The sequence below is a fragment of the Microcebus murinus genome, chromosome 14, assembly GCF_040939455.1.
Source record: "Microcebus murinus isolate Inina chromosome 14, M.murinus_Inina_mat1.0, whole genome shotgun sequence".
In the NCBI taxonomy this organism is placed as follows: Eukaryota; Metazoa; Chordata; class Mammalia; order Primates; family Cheirogaleidae; genus Microcebus; species Microcebus murinus.
The window spans coordinates 12,884,221-12,902,529 of NC_134117.1; the positions used below are offsets into that span (position 1 = coordinate 12,884,221).

The 18,309-nt window shown below is 53.0% G+C and overlaps 1 protein-coding gene across 5 annotated transcripts in view; it reads left to right on the forward strand.

Annotated features, from left to right (window-relative positions):
• The window catches only part of HSPA12A (heat shock protein family A (Hsp70) member 12A), a 145,523-nt gene that overhangs the window by 79,849 nt on the left and 47,365 nt on the right, over positions 1-18,309 (forward strand). Inside the window, exon 1 of one of the 5 annotated variants that reach the window (XM_012774793.2) lies at positions 7,726-7,902. The exons of the other annotated variants lie outside the window; for them this stretch is intronic. Coding sequence (XP_012630247.1) covers positions 7,860-7,902 — 43 coding nt within the window. The 5' untranslated portion in view covers positions 7,726-7,859. Of the gene's footprint in view, positions 1-7,725; positions 7,903-18,309 lie in introns of those variants that run through there. 5 annotated transcript variants of the gene reach the window in all.

An 18,309-nucleotide genomic window follows, 5' to 3' on the forward strand; every position in this document is an offset into this window, starting at 1 on the left:
TCTCAGTTTTCTCATCTTAAAAAAGTCAGGAGTAGTGATGCTTCCCTCCCAGTGCAGTTATATGATTCAAGCAAGAGGAGAGGTGTGAGGGTGCTTTGTAAACTGTAATTCTATCTCCCAATTTGCTCATTCATTCTTTCACTCAGCACGTTTCTTGAGGCCCTGTTATGTGCTAAGTGCCGAGTGAGGTGCTGGGGACGTGGCCCCTCACAGATGGAGGCATGACAGACATGGATCTGTTGGCTCAGTACATGGTTCTCCTGAGATCAGATAAATTCTTTCTCTCCACTTGCTCATTGGATAACTATGGCTGAGTACTTTATCTCCAGGCCTCAGTTTCCTTATCTGTAAAATGGGGACAACAGTATAGTTCTTTCATCTACATTGCTGCGAAAATGAATGGGGCAATAGATGTGAGGGTCCCAGAGCAATGTCTAGCACACAGCAGGCACTTGATAAATGTTCATTCTTCCCACTGCCCACAGTGGAAAGTGCTAGTGGGAAGGCTCACAGAATATAAATATGCAAAATGATTTTGAAGTATGTAAGTGCTATGGACAAACAGGGTGGCATGATATGACATGAAATCATAGGTGGGGTCAGGGCGTTGCCCTTCAAGGTGAATCAGGTGATACAGGGTAGAAGTAGACGACAGCAAAGGGTAAGCCAGGGAAGAGCTTACCTGCTTTAACAGATGAGGAAACTGAGGCCCAGGGACAAGTGACTGGCCCCAGCTTCCACAGGGCTGTGACCCAGTGATCCCCAAAGAGACAACATTTGGGCTCATTCTTGCAGGGGTCACCCCCAGTAGTACTGGTTTCCCTGAGAAGTGTAGCAATGGGATGGTGTCTTATTGGTACATTCCTAACTCTGCTGTTTTTGGAGACTTGTTCAAGCATTGCTCTTTGATGATGCTGCCAAAGCTCTCAGCCTTCTGGCCCAGATAACACTGTCACTCCAGGTTCAGCCGAGTGCTGCCTGCATCTCTCTTCCAGGCAAACCCTGTGACGATGCTCTTACCACCAGGAAGACTGCACACAACTGTGCAGCCCCAGAGGCACACCAGCCTGCCTCTATCTAGGATGCACAAACACCCCTGGGATGGGATAGAACCATCTAGATAGGCAGCTCTAGGATTGCAAGTGACCAGGTCAGTGCCATGATTAAGGGAGATTTGATTTTTCAGAGGCCTTTCCTGGCATTTGATTGAAGCTGTAGGTGGCCGGATGCACTCAGATTTACTTTTGCATGGTGCACCATGCTGTCTTCGCCTGTTACGGAATTCTAGAAAACTAGAGAGGGGGGATCACAGAGGCCAAGGGGTCCCAGGAAGGGCAAGACCATGCCCTGGATACCACAGTTCTCACGCCTTCCTGGGGGCAGGCATTGTTAATCCATCCTCACATTCACATCCGGGGAGCTGGAAAGGGCCTCCTGCCCTATCTGTGCAGGGCCCTAGCAGTCATCACCAATCCATGGCAGCTAGAACGAGCCATCTCCCACTTGGCCTTCTGCAGAGAGGGACAATAAGAGTCAAGCTGGAGTTTGGCCCTAGCTCTGTCACAATGTGACTTTGAACAAGAGATTTAGCTTCTCTGGGCCCCGGTTTCCAGTCCAGTTCCATTATTTTACTGGAATATTCATTCATTTCTTCCACAGACATTTACGAGCACCCGCTATGAGCCAGGCGCTGGGCTGTGGGCTGAAGAATAGGCAAGTAGTTTTTCTCTATAATATGAAACCTTTGGCCCTTGTAGTCTGTGGTTCGCTGCAGCCCGTGTGAAAGCTCTCCTGGCCATGCGATCATTTCAGTTTTCCTTCTCTGAACCTTGCCTCCCTTTGCATTGTCCTCCTGGAGATGTGGCTCCTGGAATGTCCTGTCTTATTAATGAACCAGAGGTCTACAGGGCCAGAGTTTGAGCAGGCTGAGAATGCTGCTGACAAAGTAAGCAGAGACAATCTTTTGCTGTTAGAAACACGAAAAATATTTGGATAACCCTCCATTACCTGAGAAGGCATCTCTTAAGTTTACATTGCAGGCCTGAGTGATTGTGATATTTGGAGAAATAATTTCCTCTGGCCCTTGCATTTTTCCCTGGAAGAGTCACGCGGCGGCACATGTTGTATATGTGAAGTGTGTTTTGGAATGTTAATGGAGAGGCTGATTCACACCAGATGGGGTGGAAAACCAAGGCGGGGAGAGGATGTATACACTGGCCACCAGGACCCGGCTGAAAGGTTTGATATTTGCAATGTACTGACGTTTGGAGATGAAGGGGTCTGACCTATGTCCAGGCTTTCCCTGCTAGTTTTTATGTTGCTTTAGCACATGTTGAATATTGGTCGTGTTATAAAGGACTCACTTTTATGATATGCGGTTGATAGGCAGGATTCTGGTGGCACAGCATAAATTGCAAGGCAGCTTTTATAGGATGCTTCCTTTGTAGAGGTTCAGATTTGAACTAGTATCAGTGTTTCTTAAACTTAAAAAATTTTTTTAAAAATTATCATGAAAAAGAAAAAGTTACTCACTCCTTTGTCTTCTATGTATCTTCACCAGCTAAGGCAATTTTACCTAGATCCATTCTGTAATTCATAGCACACAAGGAGAAGGAATTTTTGTGGTCCATATATGTAAATTAAGTAAGTCATATTAATTGCCGCCTATGTAGCCCAGCCCTAAACAGAATGTTTAACATATGTTATCTCCCATAATTATCTTATCTATGATTATTGGGCCCTTTTTACAGGTGACAAAACAGACTCACAGAGGTGTGTCCCCAGGTCCCCTGAGGGGCAGGGAGCAGCCGAGCCCATGCTCTCCTCCACTCTGCTCCCTCCTGCTGTACCTTGCGTGTACCTGCTCCTGACCAGCAAGTGTTTCTCAGTGTCTTTTGAGCTGGGAGCCAGAGGACTCGGCTGCCGCCCCCACCACCCAGAGGGTCCAGTGTGTCTGCCCCTTCCACAGTTGGCAGTTGGTACAGGGGACAGTGTGTCATGGCTGGTGGAGTTAGCCGGGCCTGCCTCTGGGCTCTGGCTTCTGTCGCATGGCTTGACAGGACGGAGGTGGGAGTTGCAGGGAGGGTGTCTGCTGGCAGGGAGTGTGTATAGGTCAGTGGGTGGAGAGGGTCCCGGAGAGGATGAGGACAGCCTGCAGCTGAGGGAGCTGTTTTCCTTCCATATTTAGCTCTCTGTGCTAGGCACTGCATGGACAACGCGGCTAGAGGGGGAGATGGGCAACCTGAAGTTGGAAAGGCCTGAGTTCTCATCTCGGAGGTTTGGTCTCTGCTCTGTAGCTTCTTAGCTCAGAGACCTTTCTGTGCCTCAGTTTTGTCATCTGTACGATGGGCTTAATGATAATGCTGACCTCAGAGTTGTGATCAGGGCTACCATAGGAGTGCATGGCAGGTAGGGGGTGGGCACAGAGGACAGAGGAAGGGCCTCATGCTGTCCTGGAGGGCCAGGTAGTGTCCTGAAGGAAGTGGCATCCAAGCCGAGACCTGTAGGAGGAGATAGGGTTACCTGGCAAAACCAGTGGCTCTTTAGGGTCCTGATGGCAGGCCCCCGAGCCTGGAGTGACCAGCATGCAGGGGACTAGAAGGTGGTGACTTGGCTCTGGGCTGGGTCACTTTTTGGGTTTCAGGTGTCTAATCAAGATGTGTAACAGTCTCACCACCCACCATCACAGCCCACAGCCTGGGCCCCGATGGCCCAGAGGGTAGAGGGGACATTGCACAGACAGTGCTGTGGTGTGTCCACAGAGAGCACTGGGCAGAGGAGTCTTTGGAGGGGATCCTGAGGGAACTTGGTGCAGGGCATCCTCATGCGAGTCCGGCACACCTTGAGATAGCTGGGGTGGCAGAAAGGCATGTGAGTCCCCTAGTGTCAGCCAGAATTCCGCTTGGGGGGCTTTGTCCTCCCTCCTGGGCAAAGCCCATTGTGTTCCTGTGTCACCGACTGATTTAGCCAGTCGGGCACCAAGCGTCTGAGTGCCTGCCACATGCCGGGTGCTGTTCTAGACACACTGTGCAGAGGTGCATTGCGGCCACAGCCCTGCTCTCGGGGGCCTCCTTCCTAGTGGGGTGAGGCAGCAGTTTCAGATAAGGTGGTCTGGGGGCAGTGAGCCACGTGATGATTGTCTTGGGGGATATGTCCCAGGCAGTGGCCCTGAGGTGTGACCTGATTTGGCACATTCAAATCAGGGCTGCCTGAGTGTGTTTGGGCTGGGGGGATGGGAGGTGGAGGGAGCCAAGGTCACTGGGAATCAGGAGGCCAGTTCATGTAGCAGCTGGTAGCAGCAGAGTGACATGATCTCATTCTGGCTGCTGTTGGGTCCAGGGAGGAAAGCGGGAGCCCTTCCCCGATGAAAGTGACGTGGAACTGGGCCTGGCCTTGAACCCCAGCCCTGCTGCTGATGGCCAGAGCATGTCTGAATAAGAGGTGGCAAGGGCCACCCTGAGAGTTAGGTGAGACCACAACAGCCCCTTGCTGGTGGAACGAGTGCTCAGCAGGGCACACGGTAATTAGTGCGACAAGGGTGAAACTGTGAGGGCAAACTCGAGGCACAGTGTGTGTTGCCTTTCATGCTCCCCTGAAAATCACAACTGTTCATCTCTCTGTCCCCAGCACTGGGGACTGCATGCCATCTCCCATCCTCACACGCCCTCATGCCGCAGCAGCTGAGGGGAGGGGCTCCGTGGGGGCAGATGGCGCCCAAGGCCTTTGCACAGCAGGCAGCTGAGGGGCGGGGGGCTGTGGGGTTCCTGCTGGTTCTGACAGGCTGACAGGCCAACCCCGGGGTCAGATCCATGATGGGGAGGAACGCGGTGCCACCAGGACACTGAGGAGAGGCGCCCTGCCCCATGTGGGGGTGCAAGAAAGGCTTCCTGGACTTGGTGGTCCATGCTGAGGAGCAGAAGTGCACCCCAGGTTGTTGGGGTGGTGGGATGAGGGATGGGTGATCCAGGCATCAAGTGACTTTCGATGTCTTTGAAATTCCAGCCCAGAGAGGCAGGGGTGTGGGGGAGGCGGGGAGGATTCAGGGTGCGGGAGCTGGAGCTGGAGCAAGGCCAGGGCAGACCAGATTCACAAAGTCTGTCGGAAGGGTGGGACAGGAGGGCAGCGGAGCAGGGAGCAGGCTGGGGCAGACACATGGGCAGGGAGCGGTGACAGGCATCTGGACAATGGGGGTGGCAGTGAGGATGCAGAGGAGGGAGAGGAGAGGCCCGCTGGGCAACGCTTGACTTGGAGACTGACCGAACCTGGTTGGACCCCGGACGGAGGAGTGTTGCGCTGAGGCTCAGGCAGGTGGCTCGGCTGCTGGTGGGTGGCGTTGCCTTTACAGAGATGCGGCCCCCAGGAGGGAGGGCAGGAGAGGACGGGCTGGGCCTCCCTTGAGTGGGAGGGGCTTGGGGGAGGGACATCCCGAGGAGACTCCCAGGAGGTCTGGAAGCCTGGAGAAAGGTGCAGCATGGGTGTGGAGGTGGCCGTCCCCACAGGCAGACAGAGGAGCCTTCTGCGTGCTGAGCTGGCAGCAGAGAGTGTAGAGAGGAGAAAACAAAGGTGTGTGGGTGCGTAGCATACCATGGGAGCCCGGCACTGGGGGCGGAATTCTAGAAGGTTTTCCTGTGCCAGTGGCGTTGGACAGGGGCCTTGAAGGATGCCCAGATGTGGGCAGGTGGAGGAGGGAAGTGAAGGGGGTGCCAAACATAGAGAGAGAAGCAGATTGTAACCACGGCAGAGGAAGGCTTCTTGGGAGAGAGCCTGCGGAAGAGGAAGGCTGGGGCTCACTATTGTCAAAGGTGTTGCATGTCACACTAAAGAGTTAGGGCTTTTTCCTGTAGACAGGGGAAGCCCAGCGTGGTTTTGAGCACAGAGAGACTCAAGTGACCATGTTTAATCACAAGCTCTTTGTGGCATTGCTGTTCGAGTGTGTCCATGTGACACTGTTACTCAGTGGACAGAGCGCCAGTGGCTGTCCCTGCCCTCTCCTGTTCTAACCCATGTGGCTTCAGCCCGGCCAGCTCCACTCAGTGGGAAGATGTGAGCAGAACTGGGAAGGCAGCTGTGGGGTCAATGAAGGGCTGGACCAGCCCTTTCCCACTGCATCCCGAGCCTGCCCGGCTATTGCCTGCGACAACGGCGTCAACCCTTCCTCCGGTCTGTGTTTGGGGCCGCATGCTCCTGGCCTCCAGGCCATTCCCTGAAAATATTTCTTGGGCCTTCCTTGGAGATGGCAGAGTGTCGTTTCAGCAAGCAAGCAGCCTTAGTGGGGAGAGGATGCTCTGTGGGAACACATTGTCTCCCCTCCCATGTACCCTCCACTGCCCACTGCCCTGCACAACTGGCCCTTGTCCGCTGTTACAAAGATGCCTGCGACTGTTTACTGTGTGTGCTAGATCCCAAGTGTGCTATGCGCATCATCTCATCTAATCCTCTTCAGTCTTATGAAGTGGGTTCTCCTGTTGTACCCATTTCACAGATGAGGGTATTGAGGCTCACAAAGGTCAAGTAACTTGACTGTGGTCTCACACACAGTCAGGGGCTGTATCTGGGATTTTTAAGGCAGGCAGCCAGAAGACAAATTTCATCTTTTGAACTTGTCACTTCTGAGCAGAGACTGGTCCCTGGGCTCTCCCAAGCAGCTCTCTGCCCACCCTGTCATCCATAATGGGGCTGCACAATGAAGCCTCCCCTCGGTGCCCTTTGGGAGATGCCATCCATCTTAGGAAGTGCGGGATAGCTGGTGGTTACACCTGGGCGGGAATGCCCGCTGGGTCACTCGCTGGCAGTGTGATACTGGGACGGTGGCTTAACTCTACCGACCTTTAGTTTCCTCGTCTGCACAGGTTAGTTATGAGGAGGAACGGAGATCAAACACTGGAGCACCAGGCATAGTGCCAGGCACTTGGAAAGGACCCAATAACGGTGGTCGTTATTCGTTACCAAGACAGGCTGGCCGAGCCTAAACAGGTGCCAGCGGCGCGTGTGTGTGGCGGAGCCGGAGGACAAGGGTTATGAATCATTCACCGCTAAAGCCTTGCATTATTGATGCCGTTATTCTCAGACTCCTAAGGAGGGCCCGGCTAGAGCCCATATATGGAAGGCGCGACTCAGCCTCCCAGGCAAGCGCCTCCCTGGGTCGGGAGTTGCCATGGAATCCCGCAGGCGGCCTGGAGGCGGATCCCGCGGCGATGCCCTGGGCACGGTCCCCCGCGCAGGTCCTGGGTTTGCGGCCTGGATGCTGTTGGCGCCGGTCCGCCCAGCGCGCCTTTGCGCGGGCCCTGGACCGCTCCCCTGGGGGAGAGAGAGAGAAACTGCTGGGGACTGGAGCGGGCGTCCCCGGGAGAGTGCGGCGTGTGTGCGGTGCTTGCTGAAGGGCTCAGGCCCAGCCATTCGGCGCCTCCCTAGGAGCGGACGCGCAGGGGGCCTGAGCGCCTGAAATCGGCCCCCCGCCGCGCCTGCGTCCGGCCAGCTGGGCGAGCCGCGGGCCCGGGCGCGCCACCACTCCCGCGGCGGACGCTCGGGCAGGAGCTCGGTCCCCCAGCCGGTGTGAGGAGGGGGCCGGGCCTCGCAGGGGCGGCTCCCGGCGGGCGGGGCGCGGAGCTCTCGCCCGGCCCTTCGCCGCGCCCGCCTTCCCCGGCCTTCCCCAGCCGGCCCGGGCCCGGCGGGCGGGGCGCGGGGCGGGCCGGGGAGGAGCGCGGGGAGGAGCCCGGGCTGCCGCGGCGGCCGCGTCAGAGCAGTGCTCTGGCTGCCCGGCGGCTCAGACCCGGCCCGAGCGCCATCGAGGACGCGGACAGGGACCGCACGGGCACGGGCGCTGCGCCGGAGGCTCCTCTCGCGGGCCGGGCTGCGCGACTATGGCGGACAAGGAGGCTGGTGGCAGCGACGCGGGGCCCCGTGGTGAGTGCAGGGTGCGGGTCCTGCGGCTGCGGCTGGCGGGGCAGGAGAGGGATGAGGCGCGCTCGGCCCCGCGCCAGCGGCCCCCTCACGGGCTGTGCAAAAGTGGGCGCCCCCGCCCCATCTTGCTGTCACGGGGGGACACTGGGGACGACAGCGCGGCGGGGCTGGGGGGTCAGGGGACGGCCCGCCGGTTACGTGCTGCGCTCCTGGCCCGGGGTGCGGACACTGCAGCGGGGACCGCAGCCCCAGCTGGGGCACGCTGGCCGTCCCTGCCGCGGGGTGGCGCCTCCTGCGGGGCCGGGTGCGAGTGCGGGTGAGAACCGCCCAGCCAGCGCTTGCCGGTAAAGGGCCGGCGGCCGGGTGGCCGGGTACACCTAGCGACTAATTTTCGTGACTCAGCGAGGTGCGAGCGGTCGCCTGGAAGAAATCTGAGATTTGGACCTGTCCTCTCATCCCATCCTGCCGGGCCCGACACTCGCCAACAGTGGGGGCTGCAGCCAAATGGCATCCCACCCACCTCCCCGCCCATCCCCAGGGATTCTCTGGGCCGGGGAAGGGACAAGCGGCGGGGGCTCCACTGTCCCCTCCTTGCCGAGGGCGAGGGGAGGGGCCCAGTGCGAGGACGGACACTCACATTTTGCAAAGGTGCCAGGGCCGCTTTCTTTGGGGAGCGTGGTAGAGCTCAGAGGGGTGGGGGAGCCGGAGAGGACCAGGGAAGGCGGTTGCGGGAAGAGGAGGAGCAGGTCTCGGAGCCCGGGCTGTAAATCAAAGCTTCGTCCACGGAGGGGACGGGCTGGCCAGGATTCCGGTCTTCCTGTGGGTCCCAAGTGAGGAAAGTTGGGCGCACCGAGGCGCCGCGCGTCCCTGACCTGCAGGGCCTCGGCGGGAGCGGCGGCCGGAGGGGAGCGCGGCCCGGCAGCTTTCCCCGAGCGACCCGCCTGGGGAGGATGAAATTAAAATGCCTGGACGGAAGGGGGATCCAGCCAAGAAAGGAGCGCTCGGCTCTGCGGGGACTCCAAAGCCAGAGAAACTGAGTCTAGCGGCTTTACTGTCACCAGCCGTGCTGCGTTCCCTGTGTTGCTGTCGGTGCTGGCGGCCCCCACCCTCTGCTGCGCTCAGAGCCGCACCTGCCCCCTCCCCAGCCCCATTGTTCCTGCGGATCTGGGAGGTGCCTCCCCACGCGGCACTGCAGTGGTAGGGGAGTGCAGGGTGGGGGCTGGGGGATCCTGACACGGCTCACTCTGGGAGAGGCGGTGGAGACCGAGAGCCCAGGCCCTGCCCAAATGTGCACCGAATCTGCCCCCCTCCCTGCCCTTCCTCAGCTGGCAAACGCCGGTGATGGACTGGCAGCTGTCTTTGTCTGAACATCACTCAGCAACTGAATTGACTCATTTTTTCCCACTTTTTTCTTTAAATTGGAAAAAAGAAATTAGGATAAGTAGAGGCGTCTGAATTGCTAAAGCTTGAGAGTTAGGGAGCCAGTTTCTTGTCTCTCATGCTGAGATAAAGAGTGGGTGGTTGTATCAAATGCACGGTTGAGCATAGGATTTGTCACATTAGAAGAGTGAACAGGGATGTGCACCCACCCCCCAATACTGTTTTGTCTTGTAAAATCAAATTCAGCATGCCTGCGCCACACACACACACACACACACACACACACACACGCACACACACGCTGGAGCATGGTGTGGTTGTCTCTCCTCAGTACTGGGAGAGAGCCCGTGCAGGATGAGGAAGCACATACTGGGTGTGCTGGGCCACCTGTCACTGCTCTCCTGGGTCTGTTCTAGAGTGTGTTTCTTCACTTCCAGTGAAGTTCCACTTGCAGTTCAAGGTGGCTGGTGAGAATTCCAGGTGTATAGACTTCGGACACAGAACAACCTGAAGAACAGGCTGTCCCTGCCAACTCAACTTGTCTCTGGCTCCCATCTGTGAAATGGGGAATATTAATAGTATCACTAGGAGCAAAGTCTGCTCACCCCTCCCCCAACACCTCTATTTCTAAGGTCTTCGCATTGCACGGTCTGTGCTGGGCAGCGAACATGCATTATTTCACTTGTCTGACCTCACAACAAACCTGTTCCCAGCATTCCCCTTTGACTGGGTGGTAAATCTAAACACAGGTTGAATGACCTACCCAAGGTCACACATCTAGGAAGTGTTGACTGGGACCCAGGCCATCTGATTCCAGGGCACCACCCTTTACAGTCCTTGTGGATGTGGTCAGTGGTCACCATCCTATTAGGGACATAAAAACGGTTGTGCTTCAGGGGTGGATTTCCAGGGTGCTCCTGGTGCAGAAGAATATGTGGCATAGATATCAGACTGTGTTGAGACTTGCGAGCAGTGGGGGTCCAGAGAGGGGGGTGCAATGGAAAGGCTGGCTATAAGATCTTCCCCCTCAAGTTGAGTGGGGGAGGGGTGGTGAGTGGGTGGAGACGGGGATGAAATAAGAATGGCAGAATTTTGGTAGTTGTTGAATCTGGGTGATGGGACGTGGTGGTTCAATTACTATTCGGTTTATTTTGTGTGTGTGTGTAAATTTCCTTAATAGGATATTTAAATAAGTTAATTTATAAAATGTGAATCCCCTTTAGTCTCTGGAGTGTTAGACAGCAAAGGCTGAGACGACCTTCAATCCTGCTCCTCCCCCATGACCCGAGTGGGTTGACATGGGAGCCCTAGAAGGATGAGGTCAACTGGGGGAGGCACAGAGCGGTTCTGACTGGGGTAGCCCCTCTGGTGACCAAGTCGGTGCAGTGACCAGTGTGGGCAGTGGAAACTGTGTCATTTTCTCCAGGGCGGGGGGTTGAGGAGAGGGATGGCAGGCATGCAGTTTTGCCTGGGTTGAGGGTGCCTCTGCATCGAGCTTTGGTGATGGGATATTTTACCATGCTGGTGGTTAATCCTAATAAAAATAAACATTTTAAACATTGACATTTATTGAAGACTTAGCGTATGCTGAAACCTGGGAATATTGAGTTATCTGATTTAGCACTGACCTTGTTTGTTGTTGAGTGATGACTCTATGAAGGGGCCCTGTTACCCCCATTTCGGCGAGGAGACGGCTGCCAGTCCTAGCAGCACTCAGCTGCAAGGGGCTGAATGAGGGTTGGGACCTAGGCTATTGGACTCGGGCCCAGGGGTCGAGCTGTGCAGCCTTTCCTAGCACATGCCTGGCCCATCGTGGGCCCTCGGGAATCGTGTTGAATGAATGCGTGAGCCTGTGGCTGACAGGGAGAGTGTGGCTGCCCCACTTCCCATGGCCACCAACCTACAGATGGAAGCAGAGGGGCACTGACTGTGGCCCCTAAAGAAACCAAGAAAAGGTCAAGGCAGTGCTCTGGGTAATCCTGGTTAGGGTTCTGGCCATGGGACCCACTTCTGAGTTAGCACCTGCCTTTGCAGCTTGTCTGCAGCCATGGTAGTCCCCAAATTCCCCTGTGCATGCCCCTGCACAGTGTCTTGTGTTTCCCAGAGCCCTGTTACCGCTTTTGGCCTTCAACACATGCAGTTCCCTCTGCCCGTGACATTGTTCCTTTGTCTAGCAAACTCCTACTACTCATCCTTCAAAACTCAGCTCAAGTATTGCTTCTCAGGAAGCCTTCATGGACTCATCCATCTGGGCAAGATCTGCCAGTGTGGCCCCAAAGCCTTTGGTACTTAACTGTTGCTGATTGCAACTAGTGTTTATTGAGTGCCTATTAGATGCCGGCTTTATATGTGTGTTTCGCATTGACTCTTCCAACAACCCTATGAGGTTGGTATTTTTATTACCCCGTTTGGCCAATGAGACAATTGAGGGCTTTGACAAATTCCAGAACTTGCCCAGCCAGTCGATGCTGCACTTGTGATATGAATCAGTCATGGAGCCTAAAACCTTGTGTTGTTTCTCTCAATGCTTTTCTCCCAAGAAGGGCAGGGACTGTGTCTTCCATTTCCATATTCTTAGTAAGGGCATGCAGTAGGTGTTCAATACATGTCTTAACTGTTTGTTGAGTATCAGTCAGCAAGACATGAGGGCACACAGCAGTGGGGAATGGCATCCACATTCTGCCCACTCCAGATTGGCGCTTCTAGAAACATGGATGCTCAGGAGTGGGCCAAGCTGGAGGGGAGGTGGGCAGAGCTCAGGCAATCTTGGAAGAGATGCAGCTTTGATTCCAACACGGATTAGAGTGACGACTCAATCTTGTGGGGGCGAAATGCTCTCTTGTCATATAAATAGTTCCCTTTGGTAAGGGAGAAAGCTTCTTCATTACTTCTGTGCATAATTAGAATGGCAGGGAGGAATCAGGGGCTTTTAATGAATGAGCAGCATGTGGCAGGGATGCCAGGGCCTGGGCATCCCCGAGAGAGCAGGGAGAGTGGAGATGACCAAGGAAGTGCAGGCAATGCCCAGAAATGAGACTGGCCCCACCAAAGGAGGTTCTGTGGAGCCTTGCTGCATTCCTGTTGCTGCAAATGACTCCCAGCCTGCAGCTTTGCAGATGCTGCTCTGAGCTCTGCCAGGACCACCCCTCTTCTTTCAGCCTTGACCGTGACCTGGCAGCTGGGGATGTCCTGTGGGGCTGGCAGCTGCTCCATGGCACCCCTTCTGGGAAACTTAGAACTGCAGAGTTTGGGTCTTGATTTTAGTCCCCTTATTTTTAGGGTGGCCATCTGTCCTGATTTGCTGGAATAGTTCTAGTTTATACCTCCTGTCCCAGTGAAATTATTAACAGTGACACCTTTCACTTTCCAAGTATCCCAGTTTGGAAGATGAATTACGTGGTTGCGCTAGTTATCTTTGTCTTCTTCTCAGCCATCTGGGCCTCAAGGGGGACGAGGGAGGCCGTAGGGCATGTGGTTAAACCTGCGTTTGGGGCTCAGACACTTCTGGGTTCAGATGTGCTTAGCATCTGGGTTTAACATTGCTGAATCTCAATTTCTTCTGCTGTAAACAAGGGTAATTAATAATCCCTGCTCCACTGGGGCGCTGTGAGAATTGAGTGAGAGAGTGTATGTAAAGTGCTTAGCATGAGCCTGGCACACAGAGGGTGCTTAGTAAGTGTCAGTCATTTTATTATTCCCATTGTTAGGTTGATTTGGGAGGTGTAGTAGTTAAATGTGGGATCTGGGGCCAGACTGCCTGGGTTCACATATGGGCTGTGTCATTTACCTGTTGTGTGCCCCTGGCTCGGTTTTCTCATCTGTGAACTATGGAGTATAGTAGTGTCTTCTTTATAGGGTTTTTGTGAGGATTACATGAGTTTTTATTAAAAAAATACTGAGAGTCAGGCATGAACTAGACACTGAAGCTATTATTATTAGCTGTTATTGTTATTATGAATAAACATCCCAAATTACATTCTCATAGGCAGGAGGAATTATCCAGTGTATTCATTTCCTATTGCTGTCATAAAAATGACCACAAATGTAGTGGCCCCAAACAATACAAATTTATTATTTTACATTTCTAGAAGTCAGAAATAAGTCCAAAATGGGTCTCTCTGGGCTAAAACCAAGGTGTTGGCAGAGCTGTGCTCTTTCTGAGCTCTAGGATAGCTTCCATGTCTTTACCTTTTTCAACTTCTCAAGGTCACCTGCGTTCCTTGGCTATGGCCCTTCCTCCATCTTAAGATCCCCTCATTCCAGCCTCTGCTTCCACCATCACATTTTGTTTCTGACACTGTCCCTTCCTCTCCTGCCTCCACCTTGTAAGGATCCTTGTAGAAGGACTTCTTATAAGGCCTGCCTGGATATTCCAGGATAATCTCCACATCTCAAGATCCTCAATTTAATCATCTTTGCAAACTCCCTTTTGTCATGGAAGGTAACATAACATATTCATAGGTCCCAGGGGACTATTATTGAGTCTACCATAGCCAGAAAGACCCGGGTTTGCCTAGGTTTAGGAGTGTTAGAGAGCCTTCTGTCTCCCTCAAGAGATGCTTGAATGTTAGGAATAGTTCCTTGGTCTTACATATCGGACGATAGTCTTATGATGTACATGCTGCTACATGTTGCCTTCCCCAGAGTTTGGATTATTCATCAGTCCCTGACTAATTCCATCCCAGTGGGGTCCTTGGAGACATTGCCACTTTCAGGGCTGGTTTCGCCCCTTCTCTGGGGCCCATAGAGTCATTAAGACCTACATAAAAGGTTTATTGGCTCCCAAGCTGGGAAAACTATCAGAGTGTTAACAAATTAGTGAAATGTCTACAAAATGTCACATTATATTTGCTTTTGCTATGTAACAAACCATCCCCAAATTTAATGGCTTAAAACGATAGTAATTTTATGTGCTCATGATTGGGTGGTTTTTGGCTGGTCTTACCTGTGGTCACTCATTGTGACTGCAGCCCTCTGGAAAGTCCAAGGTGACTTCACTCACCAGTCCAGTTCTTGGTGCTGGCTGTCAGCTGGGTTTCTCTCTCCGCGTGGTCCTTTACCCCCCAGGAGGCCAACTTGGGCCTCCTTATGTGGTGATCTCCAGGCAGCAAGGGGGTGAGAGGGGAGCTGCAGGGTCTCTTGAGGCCTTCCCGGGAAGCCATCTAACATCACTTCTGCTGCATCCTGGTGGTCAAGGCAAGTCTCAAGGCCAGCGTAGATATGAGGGCTGGAGAAATCAATTCCACTTCTTAATGAGAGGAGCTGTAAAGAATGTGTGACTATTTTTAATTAATAGAATGAGCTTGACTCAAATGTTAAAAGTACAAACTTTGAAAAACTATCTTATGTTTTAAAACTACTTGTAAGTTAGATCTTCTGACCTCTTAAGACTTTCTGTGAGCACATAATGATTGTCTTATGCTTCATATTATTCATTTGTTGTGCTGTAACATTTATCTCTGTAAGTGATAAACAGAGGAATGATGTTGGTATATGGAAAAGTTGTGTTGGCTCATTTGCAATTTTTCCCAGTATGTTTGTATTTTGATAGATCAGGATGCACTTTCTCATGATTAAAGAGTAATATATGAAGAACCAGAAAAAAAAAAAAAGCTACAGATGCAACTTCCTTAGTGCAAGTCTAGGGGCAGCTGAGAGTGCAGATGAAGGAGCTGCAAGGGCATTGTCCTGTAAGAAGACAATAGGTGCAGGTGACACCCTGCATGTGTTTTGAATTTTGATGAGAATGGTCTCCTAAGAAGTGAGTGCCCCTGTTACTGTTTTTGGAAAACTTCTGGCAACAAGGTTCCACAGGTGTTGAATGATATGCACCAACTCTGTTTTTCCCATGAATCCTGTTATTTTTAGGGCGTGGCTTTGCAGAATGCAAAGATTTTCAGGAAAATTTACTGCTTACAGCAGAAATGCTTGTGCAGATGCTCCTTGACTTGCAATAGAGCTATGTCTGTTGTAAAGCTGAAATTATCCTAAGTTGAACCATCCTAAGTCAAGGACTATCTGTGTTTATATTTGATATGGGGTGAGTGTCCATTTAAAACTATTTCCTCTGATATTGGGGGTGTGGAGCCTCAAATGACTCAGCCAACAGGAAGAGCCTCTGGTCACTTCTCTCATCTTTGCCTCTTTTCTGAGTACATTAACTGAGCTTCTGAGACTGCTTTACTTCTAGGTGTTTGCATACTCATTGGATAGGCTTTTTTTTACTATGTTCCAATTTTAATGTCAGAAAACTGAGGCTCCAAGAGGGTAGTAATTTCTTGGATTTTTTTGAGATAGAGTCTTGCTTTGTTGCTCAGGCTAGAGTGAGTGCCATGACGTCAGCCTAGCTCACAGCAACCTCAAACTTCTGGGCTCAAGTGATCCTCCTGCCTCAGCCTCCCGAGTAGCTGGGACTACAGGCATGCACCACCATGCCCGGCTAATTTTTTCTATATATATATTAGTTGGCCAATTAATTTCTTTCTATTTATAGTAGAGATGGGTCTTGCTCTTGCTCAGGCTGGTTTCAAACTCCTGACCTTGAGCAATCCTCCGGCTGTCTTGGCCTCCCAGAGTGCTAGGATTACAGGCGTGAGCCACTGTGCCCGGCCGAGGGTAGTAATTTCTACAGGATGGAGTTCCTGTTAGCACTCTGAAATTGTAGAGGGAAGTGGGTTTTGCCAGGGTCCTTAGCCTCCTGTAAACTGGCAATTAAATGATGTCCCTTATTGCCTCCTATTTTTTGCGAACCAGACCCTGTGGTCTTGTTGGTTTCTCTGTGACTAGGGGCAATGGGTCCTGTACCCAGGCTCCTGGTTCTGTTTGGAATGTGGAAGGTGCAAGTATTTGGGCTCAAGCCTGCTGACTAAGGCCTCAGGCTGGCCTCCCTTTGTTTGTCCCCCAGGTTTCCTTGGGCCAAAGGCTAAATCCCTCTGGTCATTTCCTTCCTTTCTTTTTCTTTTCTCATTGTCCTTGAGGGGCCTTCTCTGAAGGTTTAGATAGGAAACTGTCTATAGCACAAACATCAGGCAGATGAAAGTCATTGTCAGAAAACAGCTCATGGGGTGGCACCTACAGCCAAATGGGACCCAGGTTGCAAATATCTGGGCTGGGCCCACCCTCTTGTTTTATAGCTGAGCAAACTGAGGCCAGGATGGGGAGGAGACTGCCCTGGCACAGCCAGGATAAGAACCCAGGTCTGCTGACCCCTGCTGCACACCTTCCAATGAGCTCAGAGATGGCCTCAGAACCCTTCTCCACACGGCGGTCCAGCCAGCCACTCCCAACCAGTCAGAAATGGCACCAGGATCATTAGTAAATGAATGACTTGTCCCTCCCTGCAGGAGTTACATTTTAAGAAAGTGTTTAAAGAATGCCTTAATGCAAAGGAACCAAGTGCCAGATCAAACTGCTGTGAATGAAAGACTCTGCCGCAGCTGGACCCCAGGCCCAGCTTTCACTCCCAGGTCCTCGCACGCTCCCGCACTTGACATTAGCACTTGCCCATCTCCCTGAGCCTTGGCTCTTGGAAGAATGCCTATTTTTGAAAGGGCATGAATTAGGGCTTTTGGTGGCAGGTAACTAAACCTTCTGTAGCTAGGGGATCCTGGGGTGGCTCCCAGAACAAAACCTGCTGCCACGCCTAGGAGGGGAAAATGTCAGGAGCCTGGCAGTTCTCTTTCCCCTGTCCCTCGCTCTGCTTTGCCCTGATTGCCACCCACCCTTCCTCCTTGCAGGCCCATTTTATGTGCTCCCCATCTTTAGGGCAAATGTGGCTACTAGCAATGCGCCCCCCCACACACACACACTGAAGTGATAAGTTCTGGTTACACAAAAGGTCTGCTGTCTGTCTGTTTCTCTGTTTTTCTCTCCCAAAGCCAGATTCCCAGAGGAGATCCCTAGGTTCAGGTGTGATTAGGACCTGACCCTGAAATAGTCACCCCTGGTCAGAGGAAGTGTTACCTTGCTGGGAGCAGGGAGTTGGGGGGGGGGCGCATCATCTGGTGGTCAGAGAATAATTGTCTCCTACAAATACAGTGCTGGTAACCAGGTGAGCTCTGAGCAGTAAGTGCTTTCTTGGTGAGGGATGTACATGCATGGAGAAGAAATGGACAACCTGTTGGAAATTTTGCTCTTTTGTTCTTTCTTGGAGACAATTACTTCCTCTCGTATGAGTATTTCATGCTGCATGGGGTAATAGACCACTGGGTCCCTCCTGTGAGAATAAGGACAGACCCATGGCATGTTCCCCTGTTGCATGCTGGGCTGTGGTCAGTCCACGTGGCCACTGGCCCCATTTGAAGGGAACATGGGCCAGGTGGTGGTTTCTCTGGGTGAGTAGTTAGAGCAGCAGAAGGGACCATGCCAAGTTCATCATCCAATACATTTGCTTCAGCACCAGTTATGTCTAAGCACAAGGACTGACTCAAGGGCCCTCCAGGGAAGGCCCGAATGGCCAGTGGGAGGGCTTGTTGAGGATGTATCATTGGTTGAGTCTACCAAGGTCCACATAGCGGGACACTGGAGCAGACCATGGGAACAGGGCTGCTCGGAAGAGCCGGGCCACACCTTGGGAGCACTGTTTCCTCCCAGCCCCAGCTCCTCAGCTTTTGCCCCAGGATGTGCTGGGAGGGTAGGAGTCGTGTTTGTCCAGGCCTGGGGATACTGGGTGGGCCAAGTTCCTTCATGGCCAGGTTCATGGAGCTACACAGATGCCTTTGAAAGTCCCTTAGCCCACAGCCTGGATCTTCTTGTCTTAGACCAGCCGAGGCAAGAGATCTTTGAAGGTATTAGTGACAGTCTGTCCCTTGGGGTTAGCCTCTGGTAGTGTTGGCCAGGACACTTGCTAGGACAGGTGATGGGTGGGCAGGGGTGGGAAGGGGAGTCCCCCAGGGCCAGGAAGTACCTGAGGACAGGGTCTAGCAGATGGTATGGGGTGTGAGGGACAATAGGCCACCTTTGTGGGCAGCAGAGTGGGCTTTGGAACCAGACAGTGCTTGCTTCAAATCTTGGTGTCACCTCTTACAAGCT